The 17,695-nt window shown below is 41.3% G+C and overlaps 1 protein-coding gene across 5 annotated transcripts in view; it reads left to right on the forward strand.

Annotated features, from left to right (window-relative positions):
* R3HDM1 (R3H domain containing 1) overlaps positions 1–17,695 on the forward strand; it is a 138,335-nt gene that overhangs the window by 105,712 nt on the left and 14,928 nt on the right. For all 5 annotated transcript variants that reach the window (XM_026647432.2, XM_026647434.2, XM_026647433.2 and 2 more), the window contains 2 exons: positions 8,858–9,012; positions 16,361–16,509. In XM_026647432.2, the coding sequence (XP_026503217.1) occupies positions 8,858–9,012; positions 16,361–16,509 (304 nt within the window). The remainder of the gene's footprint in view (positions 1–8,857; positions 9,013–16,360; positions 16,510–17,695) is intronic.

Here is a 17,695-nt window from a genome sequence, read left to right on the forward strand (position 1 = left end):
CTAGGTAAGCCATTCCAGTGCTTCACCACCCTCCTAGTGAAAAAGTTTTTTCGAATATCCAACCTAAATCTCCCGCACTGTAACTTGAGACCATTATTCCTTGTTCTGTCATCAGGTACCACTGAGAACAATCTAGATCCATCCTCTTTAGAACCCCCTTTCGGGTAGTTGAAAGCAGCTATCAAATCCCCCCCTCATTCTTCTCTTCTGCAGACTAAACAATCCCAGTTCGCTCAGCCGCTCCTCATAAGTCATGTGCTCCAGCCCCCTAATCATTTTTGTTGCCCTCCGCTGGACTCTTTCCAATTTTTCCACATCCTTCTTGCAGTGTGGGGCCCAAAACTGGACACAGTACTCCAGATGAGGCCTCACCAATGCCAAATAGAGGGGAATGATCACGTCCCTCGATCTGCTGGCAATGCCTCTACTTATACAGCCCATATATAAGAGGGCGAACAATTTATGAGTTTATCCCGTATAAGCGTTATACAGGGTAAAATGGATTTATTTTGGGTTTGGACCCCATTGGGAGCTGGGCATCTGAGTGTTGGAGAAGGAACACTTCTTAAGCTGTTTTCAGTTAAGCCTGCAGCTGTTGGGGGACGTGTTTCAGACCTGGGTCTGTTTGTAGCAGGCTAGCATGTCTGGCCCAAACCAGGCAGGGTTCTTAAGTCCCAAGATGCAAGGGAAAATGGGCTTAGAGGTAGTCCCAGCACATCAGCTGGCAGTTCCCAAGGGATTTTCTGTGATCCATCCCGTCACACCCTACCAAACTGAGAATTAACACGTTACTTTTAATTGTATTGCTTAATAGCTGTCAATTTTATTTGTATTATGAAGTTTTTAATAACTATAAAACAGCTTTCCAATGAGTTGTTTGTTTTTTTTTTTTTTACACAACTATTTGTTGTTTACATTTGTGATACAGACTAACACGGCTACCACTCTGAAACCTGTCAGAAAACATTGTAACTGAAGCGTATTTGTTTAATGTTGTGGAATGGTTTGGCCTTTTTTGTGAGCTGTTGGATTCGGGGCCGTAACACTGTCTGAGAGGGTTACATTTCTCACAGTGAACCGGTCTCTTTTTCAGCTGCTTCCTCGCTTCCTTTTAAAGGGGTTTCGTGTGTGTTTGACTTATATGCTGCCTTTTAATCAAATAGTTTGCAACCTGCTTGTCCAAAATGTGTCATGAACATAAAAAAACTTTAGGAAGATGGTGCTTCAGCTAATCGAGGAAGTGACTCATGTCAGGGGGGCTAACCTGTGATTTGTCTAAGAGGGAGTTAAAACCAGCCTCTGCTGTACAACCTCTAACTCTGAAGATTACCACTAGTTATTATTTGTCTGAATTTTTCTAACCGTGTTTTTTTTAATTTTTTCAATGAAAGTAACATTTATCTCTTTTTTAATGTGTTTTTCTGCATTAAGTGGAGTTCTAGGTGCCATAAACAAGATTTTATTTACATTAACAGATAAATTAAATATTATTGTTAATTACTTTGCTGAGCAAATATTATGAAGCATATATTCTTTTATTGTAGCTGCTAGTTCAGAATATTTCTGAAAATAAAACCATCTGTTCCAGCAGGTGCAACCTTTTTCTGCTGAGTGCTGCATTTCTGTCATGCCACTTCCTATGCCGAGGTGGAATAGTAAAGCTAAAAATAGAACTTTTTTTTTAACCCTCTGGGGAACCTTCTTAGCAATCAATTTATATTGTCCTAGTTATTCTCTCAGCTTGCAAAATTAATTCTCTCTTTCTGGAAGTGCAGAAGAGACTGAAAAATATTCACAGCTACATTGCAGTTGCTTGGAAACGAGAATTTTAGTTTGCAGCACTATTGATTGCATCCATCATATCCTGTAGCTTTAATATTAATACAGTTACTCACAGTATACTGCTTTTTAGGTGCCGTACATCATCTAGTAACAATAAATTGAGGCATCTCATTTATTTAAAAAAAATCTGTAAGGCTAGTTAAGGCATGGGAAGTTTATATATAGTTCAGAATCACAGATTTCTTCATATTAAATAAAACTGTAAGTGCTGTCTTTGGGAAGTCCCTTAATATTGATTCAAAGTATAAATTAAATGGCATTGATATGACAAGTTGAAAATATTTATGTGCAGTGCCTGTCTTGTATTTTGAATCTAATGCACAGATATACTGTCTAGATTGTTTCTTTAATAATGGAACTAAGATTCAGCTGCATAATTTTCGGAAGCTAATATCCCAATATCCTGACTGTCCTATCACATTCAGATTTCAGTACTGCTCCTTTTCACAAACCGGATAAAACCAATTTACAGTGTTAATTCAAATGGCTGATAATACTCTGAATATTTCTTAATCATTTTTGTGTTTATCTGATGCCCTTTTGTGATCTTTCTAAATGAATACATGTTTGTGTTAATTGCAGTTTGTTTGTATATGAACTACATTATGCTGCTTTTATCCCAGGAAGAGTCCGAATGAATTGATGTGCTATGTTCATGTATTGATCAAGAACATTTTGGTGCTAGTAAGAATACCAAAACCCAACTCGAGTGGCATAGTGGGGACAAGTTCTATGGAAACTTCACCCACATATGCATGCCAATATAGCTCAGTCATGACATGCCCCAATTGCAATGCAGTATTTGGCTTTGCTTTTCACACAGAGAATGTCAGTTACCAGGATGTGGGCAGTCAGACCTAGTGTCTAAAGTCAGAGTCTAGTGGTTAAAGCCGGAGTGAGGCAAGGCAGGAGTAACAACCATGGTTTTCCTGTAAACATTCATTTAAATCAGTTCTTTTAACAGCTATCATTTGTGCTCTTTCCCTAGTACAGGGGTGGCCAACCGAAGCCTGAGAAGGAGCCAGAATTTACCAATGTACATTGCCAAAGAGCCACAGTAATACATAAGCAGCCCCTCATCATCTCCCCCTCCCCTCGGCCCCCGCTCCCAGCACCTCCCCGCCCACACCTCCCAATCAGCTGTTTTGTGGCGTGCAGGAGACTCTGGGAAGGAGTGAAGGCACAGCATGCTCAGGGGAGGGGGTGGGAAGGGGTGGAGTGGGGGCAGGGCCTGTGGCAGAGCCAGGGGTTGAACAGTGAGCATCCCCCAGCACATTGGAAAGTTGGCGCCTGTAGCTCCAGCCCTCGAGTCGGTGCCTATTACAAGGAGACGCATACAGTGGAGTCACATCTTATGCAGGGGTTAGGTTCTAAAGTCAGCGCATAAGGCGAAAATCGCGTATAGTCAAAATTATCCTTGAAAATCCCTTAAATCGCCCATAAAGTACAGTATCCTGTACATGGTTTTGTGTATACAACCCTGTACAGTAATGTATAAATGTATACAGTAATGTATAGTATATAATAGAGTACATATGCAAAATATAATTTTACAGTACTGTATTTTTAATTACAGGGGGTAATTACAGGGGGTCATCAGGGCTTGATGTCGATCCAGCAGACGGAGGTGACAGAGAGCTTGGGTGATGGAGAGTGAGACGTAGATGAAGTGGTTGGCTCTGGTTCAGCTCGAGAAGTTGATTGTGTAGGCTCATCTGCTGCTGGTTGTTTTTCCTTGAAAAACATGATGATCGGCAACTGTCGCTGTTGTCTTTTGAGCTGCTCAAACATTTCTTGATACGGTCTCAAATCGTCCGTAATACTACATGTGATTTTGAGGCTTCGTTCCATAGAGGGAAATTAAATCATTCAAGTGTTTCGCTGCTTGGAACACTTGAGCAAATTTTATAAAGCTTCCAACTTGCTGGCTCTTCTTGTTAGTCATCTTCGTCTTCTGTAGACGATTTTATCAGTTCCTCTAACTCTTCGTTAGTCAAGGTTTCTCTATGGCTCTCAATTAATTCTTCAATTTCTTCCTCAAGGATTTCAACGAAGCCATCACCACCCACTTGCCTGGCCACCTGAATAATGCGTTTCACTTCTTTGTCAATGGTCGGGAAACCCCTAAAATCATTCACACATTCTCCATAGGTTTTGCCAACATGCATTGACTGTTTCAGGCTTGATTGCATCCATTGCCTATTTAATATAAGTGATGCAATCGGCAGTGTTGAAGGACTTTCAGCACTCCATCACATTAAGATTCGGATCAGCATCCATTGTGCTACGTATCCGTGAAAACATAAGCCTTGTGTACGTGGCCTTGAAACAGCGAATCATGCCTTGGTCGAGAGGTTGGAGGATGGAGGTGGTATTGGGGGGGGAGAAAGACTACTTCAATGTCGTTATGTGCAAACCGGAGTGCCGCAGGGTGGCCAGGAGGATTGTCTACGATCAGCAACACTTTAAAGTCAAATCCTTTCTCTTTGAGGTACCACTTGACCTCCGAAATAAACACTTGTGGAACCAATCCTGAAATAATGCTGCCGTCACCCAAGCCTTTTTATTTGATTGCCGGAACACAGGCAGGAGGTTTTTGTTCTTGCCTTTTAGGGCACTGGGATTTATAGCCCGGTAGAGCAAGCCCAGCTTTATTAAATGCCCAGCCGCATTGCCACCAAACAACACAGTCACATGGTCTTTAGCTGCTTTTAAGCCAGGGGCTTGTCTTTCTGATTTTGAAATGTAAGTGCGGTTGGGCATTTTTTTCCCAGAAGAGCCCAGTCTCGTCAGCATTAAAACCTTGTTCCAGAAGATAGCCCTTTTCTTCTATGATTTTCTTTAATTGTTCGGGGTAGGCTTTTGCTGCCTCTTCATCGGCAGATGCAGCTTCACGAGTAGTCTGCACATTTTTGAGGTTGAAGCACTTCCTAAAACTGTTAAGCCAACCTTGTCTGGCTTTGAATTCCTTCTTATCAGAAGGCTGTCCCTCTTTGGCAGGAGGTTTGAACAGCGCGTAGCGGCTAAGAGCCCTTTCTCGCAACGTGTTGCCATCGATAGGCACACGTTTGCAGTTTATGTCTTCAAGCCATAAGTTTAATGCCTTTTCAGTCTTCACTAAAGTCTTATCACACACCTGGCTCGTCACCTTAGCAGTTATTGGAGCACTTGATGCCACGGCTTGACGAATTTCTCTCTCTTGGATCTTGATGGCACGGATGCTAGATTCGTTGTGGCCATATTTACGCGCCACGTTGGAGACCGACATACCGTCTCTCAATAAGTCCAACACAGCCAGTTTTTCCTCCAGCATTGGAACAGATCGCTGTTTCTTCAGTTGAGCACCAGATGAAGTAGTTGGCTTGCGTTTAGGGGCCATGTTGTACAAAAAAATATGTATCTTTAAACACTAGAATCACACTCAGCGCGGCAAAATGCTCACATTATGAGAGGCATGCGGGAACTGAGACAGACTGAGGAAACAGCAGATTCATGTCTCCCATCTCATGCTCTCTCCGATGCATACGCTCATTGGGTGGAACCGCCCACGCTATTTACAGGTATCTTGTTGTTTTTCTTTCCTTTTTCTTTTTTTTTGCCGAGCGCATATAGTTGAATTCGCGTAAGTTAAATGCGCGTATGATGCGACGCGCCTATATTAACTTCTGAAGAGCTACATGTGACTCCGGAGCCACAGGTTGGCCACCCCTGTCCTAGTAGAAAGCAAGTCCACCTTGAGCCCTTGTCTGAAACTTGCTTCTTTTGTTTGTGGGTCTAAGTTGGGAAAAAACATAATTTTATGTGGTCAGTTGTGGTCACAGGTGCAGTGTTTTGATTTTTCGGGGACAGAAATATAAGAGTTCTGTCCCCAATGCTTGATCGCATTCATCATGAAGTTACTATATTTCATGAAATATGTTGATTTGAATTGGTTTCCATCGAATCTTGTTGACACTTTAAACAAAAATATGAGTGCTTTTATTAATCTGATCTCAGTTGTCCTTTAGAAATTATTTTAATTTAAATTATGTATTGGAATATGGAAATTGCCATACTAGTTTGCACTCAGTATTTGTCTAGTCCAGCATCCTGTCTCCAACAGTGATCAACACCAGATGCTTCAGAAGAAGGTTCAAGAAACCCTGCAGTTACACAGGTGTGGAATAATCTCTCCTCCCACATTAGATTTCTTCCTCATATTTCTTCCAAAATTTGTTAACAAGAATATCCAGAGCTACAATACTTAATGCTATCTATATAATTATCTAGTCCCTTTTTGAGTGTTGCTGAGTTTTTTGGCCTCCCAGCATCCTCTGGCAATGAGTTCCACAATTTAATTATGCATTGTGTGAAAAAGGATTTCTTTTTATCAATTTTGAATCTGCCACCTTTTAAAATTGTACAATTGACTGACTGATGTCCAAAGAATCGGAGTATGTCAGTTGAATTTGGCCTGCCACCAATTTCTTAATGACCTTTCTCAGAAAAGGGGAGGCTTAGAGACCAGATAGTTGGCAAGGTTATTTAAAATAAAGTGATCTCTTGCAAGCAAGGGCTGAATGATTGCATGTTTGAGGGCTGCTGGCAGCTTATCCTCTCTAACCTTGCCAATAATGAGCTTGGGTATTCCCTGCTGGTTTTTGTCAGTTCACACATGGCTGAATGGCTCTCACATGCCACAAATAGAACCTCTTCCAATTGGGAGCATGGATGAAATTCATCTTGGGAGCATGGTGTGCTTATATTCTTCTATCATGTTACTGTTTTGAAAGCTCCCGAGTCTTTGACAGTCTTGTCCATGATGTAGACATGAGAGCTTCCGCCACTGAGCAGCACTTACCCTTGAATTTCCCCTGCCTTTGTATTTTCTATATTTTGCACCCTCTTTTTGATTTGGTAGCATTTCACATTCACTTTGCACACGTGTATATGACTACACAAGGTAGTAGAGAATCAGGTGAAGTTGATTCAGAAACTGGTTGGAAGCATACTGGGTTGATTAGATGACCTACCAGTAGAAATGATTCCACTGAGCAGGATTTGCCTACATAATAGCAGAGGAGAAGGATCTCCTGATATCACCTTAGCCTTGGCACAAGAACCTAATACTCTTTATGTCAAGAGTCATCCTTCCATCAGTGCTTCAGTTTCTTTACCTCTCACTTGGTTGGTTGCAGGTGATTGGTAAACCCTGGCAACCTAAGAGGGTGATGCAAAGGGGAAGAGTTGCCTGGACCTTGTGGCATCTGTAATCATGGGCAACAAATTGCTGTAATGCCCCCACCAGACCGTCCATAGGCAGAACAGTTTTTTCTCCAGAGAGCGTTCGAAAACCAGCAAAACCTATCAATATATTTGGGTGGGCCATCAAAACAATGCTATTTTATTATTTTATTTATGTGAGCTGATCACAGTAATAATGACTAATGGAGTTTGAAGTTGTGTTATAACACACAACATTTTTCTTCAAAGGTTCTTGTGGTTTTCATCATCATTCTGATGTTAAAATTGTGGTATTTTTGCAGAAACTTCCTTAAGGTTTTTTTTAGTTTTTAAAAGTTTAGGCTTGTTGAAAATAAAAGTGCTTCTGACAGGGAAAACTAAATAAATTCACTTGCTTACAAGTCAAATCAATGAGAGTTATTGTTTTGTTATTGATACACTGTGTAATTCACATTAGTATTAATGGGAGTTACTTACATGTCTTAATGATAGAATAACCCCATTATAGTATTGTGCAGGCAGTTACTATATAACCATCCAACACTGTTCAGTGGCCCTTGGAAAATGGTAATTGTCTCCATATTGGTATTGCTGTCGTCACCGGAGACTAACTGATTTGTGTTTTGGTATTTCGTGGTGTAGACAAATGGATCCAGATGATCTTAACCCTCTGTATACACTGAAAATTCCACTCTTACCAAGCTACCAGAGTTGAAGGGTCAATGGTTTATTTTTAGGTTTGCTTTGAATAGTTGTTCCTTTTCAAGAACTCCTACTAGTACTGTTATAAAACCTAACGGTTCTTATTAGGCAACTGAGACTTCTCTAAAGGTGGAATAACCAGTTTTTAAAAGGACACAGCTGGGTTAATGTTCATAAATTTAAAGCAACAACAAAAAATGTCCTTACCAAAAAGATGAATAACCTCTTAAATTATTAAAATAAATGGAATTTACAAAGTCAAGCTTAATTTTTTACATTATCGATTGCTTGAAGAATAAACACTAACCAACCCTTCCCCCCCCCCCCCGCCCTTTTTTGTGTGTGTGTACAGTCTGTTTCTTCTGTATTTCATTTTCAGGTTGTCATGTATATCCCAATGTTGCAATGTCTGGATTACAAGGAATGCAGGGGACTGTTTGTTTTGTTTTTTGTTTTTAATTTTTCATTAGACTTTAGAGTAAAACAGTGGAAACCTATCTAGATGAGGAGGTCTCTGAATTACTACATTGAATTCTTTCCCAGGTGTCTGGCTGGTGGATCTTGCCCACATGCTCAGGGTCTAACTGATTGCCATATTTGGGGTTAGGAAGGAATTTTCTCTCAGGCCAGATTGTCAGAGACCCTGGGGGTTGGGTGGAGGTGTGGGTGGGGTTGGCCTTCCTATGCGGCATGGGTCACTTGCTTGTTTGAACTAGAGTAAATGGTGGATTCTCTGTAATTTAGACTTAAAATCAAGAATTGAGGACTTCAGTAATTTGTCAGAGGATATGGATCCATTACAGAAGTGAGTGAGTGAGGTTTTGTGGCTTGTAGGAGGTGAGACTAGATCATGGTGGTCCCTTTTGGCCTTAAAGTCTGAGTCTATTACTCTTTTTAGTTTTTGTAAATGCTTGTTCTTCCAAAACATAAATTTGGGATTAAGTCTGGCCTGACATCCCTATGAGAAAGTTCTATTAGATGTCTTAACAAAACTGTATAACCTTTTCATATGTACATCTATGTGTAAAACATGTTATAGATGTAATATAATTGTTTTCAAAACAAGATTTAAATATTTGTGTAACTACAGGCTACCAAGTTATGCCTAACCAGCAGCAAGCCTACCAGGGGTTGGTTGGAGTTCAGCAGTCTCAGAATCAAAATCTAGTCAGTAGCCAACACAACAACATTGGAAATCAGATACAGGGTGTGATTGTTCCTTATACTTCAGTGCCATCTTATCAGGTAAGTTATCTTTTCAGAACTTCCTTGTCATTTGTTTGAATATGTAAAGCAATTTTAAAAAATCTGAACTTTGTAGGCTGAAAAAAGCTCCAGCAGGAGCTTGAGTAGCTTTAAAAGGTAATGTGAAATGTCTGAAGCAGGAGCATTACAAATACACAACTTTCCATTAAATAGTTGCATGGAGGGCCTGGGTGTTACAGTCAGAGCATAGCATTAAATATGGTGCAGAGTACATGAAACCAGAGCTGTTAAGACTTCTGCATTTTGTTGTTGGTTTTTTTTCTTCTGTTAGAGAAAAATCTCCTGATTAATTCTTAGAATTCCTAGGACTCAAACTTTGAAATCCTTATGAACTAAGTGTGACGCAGTAGGGAGCGGGGCGGATTGACCTGGGAATGTTGTTTAGTTTTACTGGGACTGTCTGCATGGGGGATGGGAGAGCAGGGGATGACTTTAGGTGAGGGACGGTACCTGAGCCAGGAAGGGGGGGTGGGGTGAGTCGACACCTTTGCCCGGGAAACTGGACAAAGGGAGAGGAGGAGAGAAGGAGGGGGAGAGAGCCTGCTGGAGGGGTTTTTGATTTCAGTTTTGGGCTGGCTGGGAAGAGGCAGGGAACCCCAAGTCTGGGGTCTAAGATCCTTGCCCCCCAGAGGGACCTGGCTGAGGGGTCCTGGTTGTACCTTCAAGCCCTGCTTGGAACTGTGTTCCTGTCGTCTAATAAACCTTCTGTTTTACTGGCTGGCTGAGAGTCATGGTGAATCGCAGGAATTGGGGGTGCAGGGCCCTGACTCCCCCACACTCCGTGACACCAAGCTTTTGCATTGTTTTGGGGGGGAAAGAGAACGTTTTGACATTATTTGGCACTATTGCAGCTATTGTCATCGCTAGTCTTCCTTGCTATTATGTAGAACTCAAGAATTTAGGCCACTTTCTGTCCTATCAAGTCACTTAGTTTCTATAGCAGAGCTACTTCCCTTGGTGGAATAATTGATATATGGTAAATGGGGAGCAGAGAATTTTCTAAGTAGAATAATTATATGATCTGCCTCGTATAAATTTTTTCAGTTGCCAGCCCTCTATTTTGCCCAATCACATTTATTGCCATTCTCTGATCCTCCTAAGTTTCATCTTAAATACTTGTTTCACTTTAAGAAGCACTGGTATAACCCTTATGCTAAGGTAACATTCTGGAATGAAGCAGAGGCACAAACATTTAATATTCAAATGTATAACTTTTCACTTCTAAAGCTCTTTTGATGCAAAGATCTTCTAACACTTTACAAAGTGTTACTAAGTATCATTTCTGTTTTATGGAAGCAGAAACTCAGGTGACTTGCCTGAGTTCACGCAGCATGACACTGGTAGAGTTGGAAATAGAGCAAAGGCCTTCCAACTCCCAATATGTTGTATTTTAAAAAAGCCTATTTCACTAAAGCCTTTTTTCAACAGTTGCCCTGAGTAGTTGGGTTGGATCTGTTTAAAAAAACAAAAATAAAAAAACCCTCATACTTCAATTCCTCAAAACGTTTTAGGGTAGAGCTTCCAGCATCCTGTCTTGATATTTGTAGTCAGCTATTGTTTCAATTAGTTAAATGTATAACTGTTTACTCATCCCCTTTGTTAAATCCTGTACAAATACTCAACGTAGGCTATGTCTTTAAAGTTTAATGGGATTTGGATCTTAATCAGCTTTTCCATAAAGATGGCATACATTGAGCATTCTTCTTCAAGTGATCATCCACATGCATTCCACTCATGGTACACATGCACCTCAGGCATGCAACATAAGATTCTTTTGGCCAACAGTGTCCATTGGGCCCCTCCACCTCCACACCCACCCAAGGGCATAAAGGGCAAAGCAGGCCCAACCATCGCTCAGTTGTTTCTTACCACATGTGGCAGTGAGACAGAACCCCTACAGTGTCCACCTGCTTCTCTGTGGATTGTGCTAGTTTAGTGTTAGCGGTTAGTTAGACTTGTTGCCTTTTGGTAGCACACGCAAAAATCTTATAAGGCTGGAACTCACTCCCTGCCCTCTTCCTTACAGGAGTTCTAGCAAAGTGACACAAGTGAAACCCCCGGAGCTTGAAACCAGCACTTTTGTGAAGCTTTAATGCCACTTAATGATGGGCACTCAAGGTGCCTGTTTTGTTTAGAGGGGCATGTCCCCCCCTCCTCTAAGCAGGCTCAAAAAGCTAGAAAAGCCCACTTAAGATTGTTCCTTCTATAGCATTATATGCGAGCCTCCTTGGACTTCGAAAGGAAGGATGCAGATAGACCTCAGTACTCCGGTCTATCTGCTTACATGAGGCACATGACTCATAATTCTGACTTGTCTCAGGCTCAACATTCAAGGAGCAGCCAACAGCTGCCTGAGAAGGATCCCTCTGGTGCCCTGGAACTAACTGTTAGAGCTGGAAGTACCCACTAACCATGCAGACTGCTCCTCTCTCGGTACCTGTCGTTCAGTATCTGGCCCCTCAGGACTCAGCACTTCTCTACAGGCAACCTTGGAACCATGTTCCTCGGTCCTCAGCACATCAGTAGCTAGTGTGTTGGTACCTAAGGCATATACTGTGCCAAGTGATTTATCTGTGAGTCTGGTGCCGGCTCTTTTGGTCTGAGAGATTGAGGATGGTGATAGCTAAGTCGCCGTGACCATTAAAGCGGGTATTTCTGGTACCAACTGCACCCACTACTCAGTTAAGGAGAGAACAATAGAGCCAGGGCACTCCTAAGAGGATGCCCTTTCCTTGACAGAGGTGTACATCATCATCATCCCTGTCAGGGCATAGTAGAGACTCTTCACCTGCATGCCCTTCTTCCCCTTTTTGGGTAGCACAGTGGGAGAGACTCTGGGGAGCAATCTGTAAGGGGCAGCAGGGCTTATAGAGAACATCCCTCCTAGTGTCCCCTAACTCCCCCACCCATGCTGTATCAGCCTATTGGATGCTCTGCAGGGGTGCATCTATATTCTCTTTAGACTGTATTATTGGCCCCCACCAGAGTTTGATTATTCTTCCCTGAAGGGGCAATACAGACCAAACAGTTAGGCCAGCTATTGCAGCCTCAGATTCTGGAAAGGTTGGAGGAGGAAAGTGATTAGTAGTATTTATAAGGGGAAGAACAACTCAAACCCCTTGCAATCTCCTCATCCTCTCACGACAAGGCAGTAAATCACCCAACGTCATCTCCAGCTGATGACTTCAAGGCATTCCAGGACCTCGTCAGGCACATGGCAGAGACTCTGTGTATACCTGTGGAAGTGGTGCAGGAGAAACCTCTCAAACTCCTGGACATCTTATGTCCTCCCATGCCTGGCAGTTTTGCCATGCCAGTACTGTTGGAACCTGTGTAAGACCTGTGACGTGCCAGTATCCATTCCATCCACATCCAAGTGAGCTGACAGGAGGTCCCACCCATTACCAAGGTCACTTGTGGTAGCTGCTATCTAAGAGAGGCCGAAGCAGCAGGGGCCTCCCAAATGCTAGCCTAGGGAAAAAGACCCCAGTAGTCTGGATCCGTTCAGATACACACTCTGTCTGCCAGCTGGCAGACACACATAGCTAAGTACCAAGTGCTTCTGTCTAATTATAATTATTTGAATTAGGACAAGTGTCTGAATTTGTGGGCAGGCTATCTCAAGAACACCAAGAGGAACTAAAGACGATCATGCCCAAAGGACAGCTGATATTTTACACTTCCTTGCAGGCTGCACTGGGTGCATCTGACATAGCGGTGTGTACTGGGGACCTTTCTGGAAATCTATGAAGATTGGAGCCAAGGAGATCTTATGAGACACCTCTGTAGCCAAACAACAATTGAGGACCTACCCTTTGAAGGCAACAAACTTTTTAATTTAAAGACGGACGAGGTTTTCCATTCCTTAAATGATCTAGGGTGCCTCTGCTCCCTGAGCCGTTATTTTCCAGATGGAAGCAAGTATTACCAGATATTTTCTTCAAGCAGCATTCCTCTGCCAGCTCAAAGGTTCTCACAACTGCCAAGAAAGAAGCAGAGGTTTCAGCAACAACTGCTGTGCCTTTTCCTCTACTGCTGCCTGTTTGAAGAATGTGCCTGTTTTTGAACTTTGCAGGACAGCTACATGGACTTCAGTCCACACATTCACAAGACACTACTCTTTTGTAAAGGTTTCCACATTGGATGCCTACTTTGGTATGGCTATCCTGCGGTCATTGTTTAAGTAAAACTTCTACTATCCATCTCCAAGCAAACAGACAACTGCTTGTTAATCACCAACAGTGAAATCCATATGAACAATTGCTCAAAGAAGAAACAGTTATTTACCTTTACAGTAACTGTGGTTCTTTGAGATGTGTTGTCCAAATGGATTCCACATTCTGTCTTCCTTCCTTGCTATTACAGTGTCTTAGCCCTGTGGGACTCTGTATGGGCGAAGGCACGAAGGGACAGTCGGGCCCATGCTGCCCTATGTGCCCTTATGTGGCACGGTACATCTAGGATGACAGGTATGGCCACAATGGACACTGCTGGCCAAAAGAATCCAATCTCTCATGCATGTGGACAGTATGTCTCCAATAACGACCGTTACTATAAGGTAAGTAACTGTTCTTTCACTGCCCCAGGGATTCACCAACACATGGGTCTTTTTCATCCTGACATTTTTGAGGAGTTTGGCCCATCTCTCCATGAGGATTGTGCATCTCCTAGAATTTTTTCATTTGTTTTCGTATCTGTATCTTACACTCACGCATTCACCTGCACCTTTACCACTGCTACTCTGCAGTCCACACTCTTAAGGCTACCAGTTTATTTTCTGTCAAATAACAGTCTTGGGCTTTCTGCCTTACCCTCCAAGCAAACTGGCATCATGTTTGCCTCTTACGTCTGATGGGCACATTGATGAGTGGAGTTGGATTTCTCCCCTTGTCTTGGTCCAGGTTCAGAGCCCTCACCTTTTTTTTTTTTTTTTTTTTTTTTTTTAAATGGGAATACACCAGCTCACAACAAAAAATGAAATTGGAGTATAGGAAACAACAAAAACCAGTCTGCCTGATAGCTTGCTTGAGTCACTGCTACTCACAAGCATGTGACACTCCTTCCTTCACATAAATAAAGTGATATTTTAACTAGGGCTGTCAAGCAATTAAAAAAATTATTCGCGATTAATTGCACTGTTAATAATACCATTTATTTAAATATTTTGGATGTTTTCTACATTTTCAAATATTTGATTTCAATTACAACACAGAATACAAAGTGTACAGTGCTCCCTTTATTTATTACAAATATTTGCACTGTAAACAAACAAAAGAAATAGTATTTTTCAATTCACCTAATGCAAGTACTGTAGTGTGCAATCTCTTTATCATGAAAATTGAACTTCCAAATTTAGAATTATGTACAAAAAAACTGCATTCAAGAACAAAACAATGTAAAACTTCAGAGCCTACAAGTCCACTCAGTCCTACTTCTTGTTCAGCCAATCACTCAGACAAACAAGTTTGTTTATATTTGCAGGAGATAATGCTTCCTGCTTCTTGTTTACAATGTCACCTCAAAGTGAGAGCACTGTTGTAGTTGGCGTCACAAGATATTTACATGCCAGATGCGCTAAAGATTCGTATGTCCCTTTATGCTTCAACCACCATTCCAGGGGACATGTGTCCATGCTGATGACGGGTTCTGCTCCATAACAATCTAGAGCAGCGCGGACCGACGCATGTTCATATTCATTATCTGAGTCAGATGCCACCAGCAGATAATTGATTTTCTTTTTTGGCGGTTCGATGTTCTGTAGTTTCCGCATCAGAGTGTTGCTCTTTTAAGACTGCTGCCACACCTCATCCGTTTCAGATTTTGAAAGGCACTTCAGATTCTTAAACCTTGGGTCGAGTGCTGTAGCTATCTTTAGAAATCTCACATTGGTACCTTCTTTGCGTTTTGTGAAATCTGTAGTGAAAGTGTTCTTAAAATGAACAACATGTGCTGGGTCATCATCCGAGACTGCTATAACATGAAATATATGTCAGAATGCAGGTAAAACAGAGCAGGGGACATACAATTCTTCCCCAAGGAGTTCAGTCACAAATTTAATTAACACATTATTTTTTTTAACGATCGTCATCAGCATGGAAGCTTGTCCTCTGGAATGGTGGCCAAAACATGAAGGGCATATGAATGCTTAGCATATCTGACATGTGAATACCTTTCAATGCCAGCTACAAAAGTGCCATGCAAATGCTTGTTCTCACTTTCTGGTGACATTGTAAATAAGAAGAGGGCAGAATTATCGCCTGTAAATGTAAACAAACTTGTTTGTCTTAGGGCTGGTCTACACCCAGCCGCTAGTTCGGCGGCTGGGGATTGAAGTTCTGGGTTCGACTTATCGCGTCTGGTCTGGACGCGATAAGTCGAACCAGGAAGTGCTCGCCGTCGACTGCGGTACTCCAGCTCGGCGAGAGGAGTACCGCGGAGTCGACGGGGAGCCTGCCTGCCGCGTGTGGACCGCGTCTGAACCGTGGTAAGTTCAAACTAAGGTATGTCGACTTCAGCTACGTTATTCACGTAGCTGAAGTTGCGTACCTTAGTTCGACTTGGGGGGTTAGTGTAGACCAGGCCTTAGCAACTGGCTGAACAAGAAGTAAGACTGAGTGGACTTGTAGGCTCTGAAGTTTTACATTGTTTTGTTTTTGAGTGCAGTTATGAAACAAAAAATCTACATTTGTAAGGTGCACTTCAATGACAGAGATTGCACTACAGTACTTGTATGAAGTGAATTGAAATACAATTTTTTATCATTTTTACAGTGCAAATATTTGTATTGAAAAATAATATACTTTGATTTCAATTACAACACAGAATGCAATATATATAAGAAAATGTAAAAAAAATCCAAAAAATTTAATAAATTTCAATTGGTATTCTATTGTTTAACGCTGCGATTAGTCACAATTAAATGTTTTGAGTTAATCGCGAGAGTTAACTGCGATTAATTGACAGCCCTAATTTTAACTGCTTTATACTATAAATGTAGCTTGATAACTTTACGTATTCAATTAGTTGCATATTATTTTACTTGGGTATTTGTCGCATAAATATTAAATCTGTTACAATTCTGATTTAAATACATAAGACTCCACAGGTTCATCAAAAATTGAATTGTTAGAATATGTAGTTAGATAATCAGGTGGGGAATTTTCTAGGATGGGTAATATCTCTGATAGGGTAATTATGGAATTAACGTGTGTTTTAGTGTTTAACATTAGCTGTATTTTTAACAAAATCTGCTGTGATGTGAGTGGTCTGGAGGCAGAGAAGGAACTTTTTTGCAGAAAATAAGTCTTCACATGTTCTCAATCTTTAGGTTTCAGTGCCTCAAGGTTCCCAAGGAATGCCCCAGCAGACATATCAACAGCCTGTTATAATTCCCAGTCAGTCAAATCAAGGACTACCCACAACAGGAATACCCGTTTATTACAGTGTCATTCCATCAGGTCAACAGAATAATTTAAGGTGAGTAATTCAGTAACTTGATCTTCAATAACCTGCTTATTACTTTCCAGTCCCCTAACAGAGTTTGCTTTAGGATCTTAGTATTTTCAATATTAGTTCTTAGTGTGGCTTTGTGGCCACTTCTTACAGCTAGGTAACACAATTATATATTTTTATGTCCCCTTTATTTCCTATTATTCATGGAAGGTAGATAGAACACTGTTATCTTCAGTAATTGGGACCCACTTACTTGTGATTGAAAAATCAAAACAAAAAGATTCTCAGGTTACTTCTTGAAGTAACTTATTGTAACAGAATTTCTAGTTTGAGTATTTGCTGAATCATTCAGGGTAGTGGTTTTCAATCAGGGGTATGCAGAGGTCTTCCATGGGGTACATCAACTCAACTAGATATTTGCCTTGTTTTATAATAGGCTACATAAAAAGCTCAAGTGAAGTCAGTATAAACTAAAATTTCATGCAGACAATTACTTGTTTATACTGCTCTATATACTATATGCTGAAATGTAAGTATAATATTTATATTCCAATTGATTTATTTTATAATTATATGGTAAAAATGAGAAAGTAAACAAATTTTTCAGTAATAGTGTGCTGTGACACTTCCATATTTTTATGTCTGACTTTGTAAGCAAGTAGATTTTTAAGTGAGGTGAAAGTTGGGGGTACACAAGACAAATCAGACTGCTGAAAGGGGTACTGTAGTCTGGAAAGGTTGAGAGCCACTTGTTCAGGGAACACTGTTTTTACGCCACGCCCCAGGAAATGCATTAATTCCTTTTTGCCATGACATTTAAAACTTTGGAGAGACTTCTTTAGTCACTAGGTTTGTCACAGAAGTGACTTTGGGAAGGGACAGTAATACAGATTTGAGTCCTCAAAGTCAATGGCCCTGTCATGATTCCTCTGAGTCCAGCTCTCTGGCCCTGAGAAGTCAGCGAGTAAGCTCCTCCGTTGAACTCCTGCCTTCAGCCTGCTCTGGCTGTCTGGCTTTGAGCCAGCATGCAACTCCCTGTTCTGCTCCATGGCCTTCAGCCCAATCTTGCATTCCTTGCACAGCCAATGCTCCTTTTGAATTCAAAATAGAAGCGTGGGTATGCAAGGGATACAAGAAAAGCCTCTTAAATTTGTAAGCAACTTTAAGGCTCAATTCCCTGACTCTTTACTCTGTGCTACCAACTCATATA

This window comes from Terrapene carolina, unplaced genomic scaffold (genome assembly GCF_002925995.2).
Source record: "Terrapene carolina triunguis isolate 2854851 unplaced genomic scaffold, T_m_triunguis-2.0 Scaffold62, whole genome shotgun sequence".
NCBI lineage: Eukaryota > Metazoa > Chordata > Testudines > Emydidae > Terrapene > Terrapene triunguis.